We start from the raw sequence: 7,062 nt of genomic DNA, 5'->3' as shown, positions 1-7,062 counted from the left end.
CCCCCCCCCGTCACATTCCTAACCAAAGTGCTCTGATTGCTTATACACTTACCTGCATTCAATCGGAGTCCCATTGGTGTGGCATAAGGATCTCTAGTAGGCTCGGAAAACTCACTGGGCTCGGTATGGAGTTTCGCCAAAGATGCTCGCAGGCAGATGAGACAACAGGTTGAGGATTGGTCATCATAACCTACATCGCACAAAAATTCAACAATTTACCAGTTTTCCTGAAATTTCCGACCAAGGCTTTCTTTTTGTACTGAACCAGTACTTTACAATACCTGTTGGTGCTTACCAAACTCCAAAACAACAATTAAATCACAGATAAAAATACGGAATTGATCGCGACGCGACGGACCGACTCGGCTCGGTTTTCAACTGTCTGGACTTCGGACATCAGGCTGTCTTTCGTTGCGTTGCGAATAATTGAACGAGTCGAATATTTGTAAAATCGTTCAAAGGTGATCTGGGCCCATGCCGAAAACGCGAGGCTATGTAGTATTGAGACTGGTAGTTTATAATGCATGCATTCAAAGGAGAATAAGTCTTATACTAAAGCAACAAACAGGTACGCATACATGTATGTTCGTTGGTAACACTGATTGGAGTCGGGCATTCCCTTTCATCTACCCCTGTATCTTTCTGCGTCGGTTCTAGGTGAGGTGGATATCGAAAAATTGAGGGGAGTGTTTATTCGTGTAAAGAAAATGAGAAATGTAGGAAGCTCGTGATGGGAAGCTGCCGCTGCCTGTGGTCGATACTCCGCGTTCAGAGGAGCGCGAAGCGCAGGCGGTGCAGGTATAGGAGAGGGAGCGGAAGGAATACATTGCCGTTATGTCACGGGCATCGGTGCTCGCGCCAGCCCCGGCCCGCCTCGCCACGCCCGGCGACCCGTGTCACATAACGCGGTCCTGCACTCTGAACCTCCGCTTCGCCGCTGCGCCCCGCTCGCGCCCCGACTCGACCCCAGCCCAGCTCCAGGCCGGATCACTTTCGCTCTCTGCACCGCTGCGTCCATTGTGCAGTGCAGAGGCAGGGCGGTGGGCGGACAGCGGGCCAGATCACGACGGGCGATGACGTGACGAGGAACCGGTTCCCCGCGCTGCTCCCCCTCCCCCCCGTGCCCCGCCCCGTCACTCCGAGCCGTCACTGCCAGCGTTGACACTTCGGCGGCCCCACCATGACGGCGACATGAGGAATGAATGCGTACAAGCCCGCGGCCTCCACCACCAGCGCGGTGCGGACAGTCGCTTTTTGGCGAGGTCTTCCCTCTCTTTTTGCCCACGTCTGTCACCCGTCCGATTTTAGGCTGGTGCGGAGCAAAAAAAGTGACCAGAGGGGCGAAGGGGTGTCTGTGTCGATTCCTTTTTGCTTGGTATATTGTGCCTTTGCGTGGTGTCCCCTCAATATTTTTCATTTTATTATTTTTCCCCCCGATGTGCCCCAACCAGAGGTCTGTGGAGACCTACGGTTTCAAAATGAAGTCGAAGGGAATCATAACTGAACGACAGTGTCAGCCCCCCTCCCTTCCATCCGCTTGGGGTTGATGACAACGGCGCGCATTCTCGCCCTCGCCGCCGTCGTCGAGTCTCGGCCGAGGCGCCTGTCATGAAATCTGATCAACGGGAAGGAAAGGCAATTAGAGAAAGAAACCGTCAAGGCGGTGTCTGCCCCCCCCCCCCCCAGCTCGGCACTGCTGGCCCAGTATGATGATTAGTGACCGGAGGAGGGGGAGGAGGGGCGTCGTCGTGGACTTGATTGTGGCCTACAAAAGAGATCCCGCCGCCTCACCTTGCCCTACCGCCCGCCCTGGAATGGGGAGGGGGGGAGGGCGGAGGCCGCGGAGGGGGATTTGACCGTCGCGTCGTCGATCCAATACCGGTCTCGGTGTTGACAGCCAAAAGGGGAGTGAGTCACTGGAGCACACGGCAAGGTGGAACTATTTCTCATTTCTGCCGCACGCCGCTGCTGGGGCCGTGCGGCGGAGGCCTTGGGCGCGACGGGCAGCGCCTTTCCTTTCTGCAGTGTAGTCTGGGCGTCGCCTGCCCGTCGGTACCCTACGCTACGCAGGGCGCTCTGGGTGCAAAATCTGTGCAGGCTGCGCGCAGGAGGTCGACCCTGCCTGCCTGCGGCCCCCCTGCCGCTTCGCTTCTCCTGAAAGATGTCGTTTCGGATAAAGCGACTCGGGAGGAGGGCGTCCGAGGCGGCGAAAGGGTCGCGCGTCGTGACGGCGCCGTCCTTGTCGCCCTGGAGCTGCCTACCGCTGCGTCGGAAGTGCGGGGCGCTCTCGGACACCTCTCGGACGCGGCCCTGGAGCGGCGCGCGGCCAACTACACGGACACGGCGGGCTGCGCCAGGACTACAGCACCGCGCCCAGACCAGGGCGGCGAGGTGAGGCAAGAAGCGGTTACGTGGCTCGGGCAAGGCAAAGCAGAAACTACTACACAACTTTTCAATTATTTTTTTTTCGTAAAAAAAAGAGGATTTATTTAGATGAATGAATTTACACGGATGGTAGGCATGAATGCGGATGCTGGTGACGTTTCGAGAGGGTGGTGAAAGATGGTGTGGGCCGGTCGGTGGTGAAGTGAAGGTGTGCGATCGATGAGGGAGGATGGAATATGCGGGAGATGGCGGGGGGGGGGGATGACCAGATTACTGGGGAGCCTCGGCGATCACGTCGGCCCAGAAGGTGGAGTAGTCCTTCACAATGGAGCCCCTGTAAATCAAAAATAAAAATATGAGAAGAAAGACGAGTTGGGGCCATGAAAGGACTCGGTGAAGGGCGTTGCCGAAGAGTGCGTGGCGCGAGCGGCCGAGGACTTACGTGAAGAACACCTGGCCGGGGGCGGCGTCGGCGGGGGCGGTCCAGTGCAGGGTGACGGACACCTTGTCGCGGTTGTCGGCGTGCGTGGCGGCCGAGCACTCGGGCAGCACGTTGACCGCGCCGGGCGTCTCCTTGAAGGAGCCCAGCCAGCCGCCGCTCGCCACGTCGCGCGCTTGCAGGAAGAAGCCCTTGAGGTTGGCGCCCGAGATGGTCACTGCAACGGGAGGGATGAAGTTAAATAGCTATTTTCCGAATTAGAAGGACACAAGGAATATCATCTGCTCCCGGACCATCACAAAGCCTCGACCAATCAGAGAGGGCCTTTCTGGAGCCGGCCACGAGAGAGGTCCTGTCTGATTGGCTGAGGCTTTGCGATGATCCGGGAGCAGACGATATTCCTTCTGTTCTTCTTATTCGGAAAGTAGCTCATTCAACAATCCGAGCAAGCTCTGGTTCGAAATGAGATCGCACGACACATCGTCTTTTAACGGGTTCCGTTGTTGGGCGTCCTGAGGTACGAGTAAAATTGTCTGACAGAGCCGAGCGGGGACGAACGGGATGCTGGTACCGCGGGGTCGAGAGCGGAGCGCACGGACGCGTGGGTGGGCTGCGGTGGGCCGCCCACCTGGTACGTACATACGAAAGAGAGTCTAGTTTGTGAAACTGGTTCGCCCCTCCCGTCCAAGTCGTTGAGATTGGCCCGATTATACCAATCAGGTCTGGGTTGTTGTCCCAGCGGCGCACACACTCGGGTTGCACAACACACCAGTCGTGAGGTAGGTACGCCCCGGCTCGCCGTGCTCGCCATACGGCACTGCTGCCCGTGCGGTGGGTCAGGGACAGAGGGGGAAGGGGGAGTCCTGCCTCGCGGCCCGCGGCGACGACGACGACGACGACGCGGCCGCTCCAAGTCGATACCCCTCGCTGTCAAGGCCACTAACCCGCCGCGGGCCGCTCGCCTCGGTGCGACGTATACCCCGAGGCCCTGGGCGAAGGGTACACACGCGACATGAGAAGGAGAGAGAGGTGGAAGGGCGAGAGGACGTCCATGGGATGCTGAGGACGCCGAACGCGAGCTGGTTCTGATGGAGATTGATCTCCGTAGACGACCTCCCCCTCACGGCGGCGGGGAGAGAGAGGGGCTTTGTTTCCCAACCCGCCGCGGGGCCGGAGAGAAGGAGGCGTCTGGATGTGGCAAGTAGGGCCGCATAACACTGCCGAGCCGGACCCGGCCGAGGGGCACCCATTTGTATCAGACTTGTATCCGATGCCGGTGTTTCACAGAACTCACGACAATGTTGTACGATCTTTTGAGAACTGAAGCGAAATTTCGGATCGTTTTCTGTTCCTACCCTGACTATTGAGCTAGCATTTTCAAATTTGTTTATGGCAGACTGACTGGACCGAAACCAGAGGCCGCAAACCGAAGAAAGGTACCCGTCGATGTCGGGCTGCCGCTGATGCCGCAGCCACACCCAAGGGGCGCGGTGCGGCCAGGCCAGGGGGCGGGGTAGGCCACTGCCCGGGGCACCGGCGCCGAGCGGGCTGGCCTACCCGGCGGCCGTCAGGCGCCCTCCTCCTCCTCTTACCTGTAATGGTGGAGCCCGCCTGGTACTGGCTGCTCGAGGCGACGATGCGGTACGGCAGCGTGTTGAGGGGCTGCGCAGGGATCTTGCTGTGGTTGGGCTTGTTGCCCTTGACGCACGCGTCCAGGGGGGCGCCGTCGGGCAGGGCGCTCACAGCGGCCACGGCCACCGCCTGTCGGAGGGAAGGAGGGCCGAGCGGATCAGTTGTTTTTGTCCCTTCGAAACGAGTGGAAGACAACTCTGTCACCGAGGGGGGCTGTAAAAGTGCAGACACTTACCGCTAGGACGAGAGTAAACCGAGTCGAAGACACCATGTCGATGGTTTTCTTCAGGTCTGTTGGGGGCACTCCGCGCGTACGTCGCTCTCGACACTGACTGACTCCAGGCTCCGGGTCCTGCAGCGGTCCAGGTGTACCCACGGCCGTCTCGTCCCCCCTCCTGGAGCCGGGGCCCGCCGCTGGAACTGGAGGGCTGCCCCCCCCCCCCTCCCCTCCTCCGTGGTCATCAGTGAGAACCATGTAACGCGACTGGCGTTGATCCATGAGGTGCAGCATGTATGAAGTAAGCTCCACGGCCCACCACCTGGGCAGTGGACTGAGATTTTTATCTGTTATTTGGCGATTTTTTTCTCCGCCTGGCAACCTTGTAGTTTTGGAAAGTGGTGTAACAACTTAATGTTTATAGAACAATTTTAAATAATTTATTCCATTTACATAAAAATCACACACAGCACTTTAAGACCCTTCTGGAGAGCTCCCCCGTCTTCTAAATAAACAATATTACTTACAACTTATAAGCCCAAGCCATAATACAGTTGCTAATCAGTATTTTCAACCATTATATATGTGGAAAAATACATCTGATTGAAGATGCATATCAGACAGAAAATTTTAAAATACTAAAATACTAACAAAGAAATTTATTGCTATGGAGGACTTCACAAAACAACATAGAACATACATAGCTACAAACTATAACAAGTGAAATGTACAAACAATAGGTATCCAGACCTCTTTCTTTGCAACTATTTCTTTTTTGTCTCTTCTTATAATCAAATTAAAAGAATCATGAATTAATTTTGAATAGCAAGGAAGCAGCAACACATAAAATAAATAAAAACTGTATGTGATTAGTACAATGCATAAGGGCATCTCAGCAGAGTTCGAGTACACACCATTGGCAACTAATTGAATTATTTCTGATCACAACACATACATTTATAGAGGGGGGAGATATGCTTGCCTGATCTGACATAAAAGTGTGATTTATATGGGAGAAAAATTGGCTAACAACAAGTTCCTTGTTTTCAAAAGGGACATAATTTACTTTTACAGGTAACATTGAAAGGGGAAAATGCCTATTTCATCAGTCTTCCATCTCATTTTTTTACCAGTTGAAGTAGGCACATGACAAAAGAAAACATTGTCACAGAGAAAAAAAGGCTTGCACAATATATGGTTTGAAAGAGATGCCGTGTCCTTTTCATATTAATTTCCTTAAATAAAGGAAGCCATTGATGATCTTGTGTTCGCAGTAGCATATTTTTATACTCTTCGTAACGCCAGGACCCTGCTACTATTCCATAATAAGCAGAACACAGCACTCCTTCAATCCAAAACACATTCTAACCGTTATAAGACTTTCATAATTAAACACTTAAATGTGTCATACATATACAGTAATGTACAAATTATTTTTGAGAATACACAAAATATACAAAATGCCATTGAATGGGAGATAAAAAGTATCCCATTATGTCATTACACAAGTATCCCTGTCACCTCATACAGTACATAATGAATGAAAAGCCATTGATAGACCGGTACCACATGTAGTAAATTGTCTTACTATACTATTACCAGAAACCGAACTGCACAGAATTACCCTAATGGTAACAGTTACCAGAAATCAGTTCATTCGCTTCTTTTCCCTTCAGCCTTGATAAACTGAATCAATGAATATTTTAAAGAACCCAGAAATACAACAGGAAAACAACAACAACAATACAACCGGCAGCAGCTTTGACATACATCGATTTTGTATTTAGATATGTTGCATCTTTCTTGTATTTTTGAGAAAGAATAGAGAGATTCTGTGCCTTTGTGTCCAGTTCTGAAAAAGTAAGAATTTTTAAATAAGCTAGTCATAATACAAAAAAATCTTGAAAAAGTGTATTTGAAGGGAAACTTACCAGACAGAACAGTTCCTCTTTGCAAAACATCATCAATATTCTTCACCATGATTTTCTGCACATCATGCAGTTCTGTATTAAGAGAAGTTAGATTCCGTCTTGCACGGGAATCTGTGAAAGTTTTCTTTGCTCTTTGAATGTATGTATCTGAAAAGACAATATGTAAATTACTTAGACATAAAAATATTGAAGGGTGAATTAATACAACAAATGAACATACCGAATTCAATGAAGGAGTACGGACGACTGACAGAATTTACTCTCTTACCATACTGAGAGTGAAATTCTTGTGCCAGATCTTCAAGGTAAGAGAATGCTAAACGTTTTGAGTAATTTTGTTCGCATAAAACAAGGTAGCAGACACCCAGTTCAATAAGGTAGCTGAAACAATGAAGGATGAATGGGTAATGTGTGTCTTCAAACGATATCTGCACTAAATAGATGAATTATTTTTAAAT

General features: G+C 51.7%; 3 protein-coding genes across 7 annotated transcripts in view; all 3 read right to left on the bottom strand.

Annotated features, from left to right (window-relative positions):
• The window catches only part of LOC113206571 (CUGBP Elav-like family member 3), a 299,180-nt gene extending 298,791 nt beyond the window's left edge, over window positions 1-389 (bottom strand). Inside the window, exons 1-2 of one of the 5 annotated variants that reach the window (XM_052270072.1) lie at window positions 296-389; window positions 53-190 (exon numbers count right to left, since the gene is read on the bottom strand). In XM_052270072.1, coding sequence (XP_052126032.1) covers window positions 53-74 — 22 coding nt within the window. In that variant the 5' untranslated portion in view covers window positions 75-190; window positions 296-389. Of the gene's footprint in view, window positions 1-52; window positions 255-281 lie in introns of those variants that run through there. The other 4 variants (XM_052270073.1, XM_052270076.1, XM_052270074.1 and 1 more) reach the window with 4 other exon arrangements.
• Window positions 390-2,449: 2,060 nt separating this feature from the next.
• LOC113205592 (putative defense protein 3) lies at window positions 2,450-4,847 on the bottom strand. Its single transcript, XM_026421268.2, has 4 exons — window positions 4,692-4,847; window positions 4,417-4,585; window positions 2,828-3,041; window positions 2,450-2,719 (listed from the first exon to the last, which is right to left on the bottom strand). Exons 1-4 carry the CDS (start codon window positions 4,725-4,727, stop codon window positions 2,656-2,658), a joined length of 483 nt encoding a protein of 160 aa, XP_026277053.1. The 5' UTR covers window positions 4,728-4,847; the 3' UTR covers window positions 2,450-2,655.
• A 243-nt stretch (window positions 4,848-5,090) lies between these two features.
• The window catches only part of LOC113205621 (vesicle-trafficking protein SEC22b-B), a 19,717-nt gene continuing 17,745 nt past the window's right edge, over window positions 5,091-7,062 (bottom strand). The window contains exons 3-5 of the mRNA XM_026421310.2: window positions 6,825-6,985; window positions 6,605-6,751; window positions 5,091-6,525 (exon numbers count right to left, since the gene is read on the bottom strand). Coding sequence (XP_026277095.1) covers window positions 6,377-6,525; window positions 6,605-6,751; window positions 6,825-6,985 — 457 coding nt within the window. The 3' untranslated portion in view covers window positions 5,091-6,376. The remainder of the gene's footprint in view (window positions 6,526-6,604; window positions 6,752-6,824; window positions 6,986-7,062) is intronic.

The sequence above is a fragment of the Frankliniella occidentalis genome, unplaced genomic scaffold, assembly GCF_000697945.3.
Source record: "Frankliniella occidentalis isolate FOCC.00 unplaced genomic scaffold, Focc_3.1 Scaffold110, whole genome shotgun sequence".
NCBI classification, from domain to species: Eukaryota; Metazoa; Arthropoda; class Insecta; order Thysanoptera; family Thripidae; genus Frankliniella; species Frankliniella occidentalis.
Note: the sequence above shows the minus strand (reverse complement) of the source record. Positions and strands in the feature narration are given on the sequence as shown.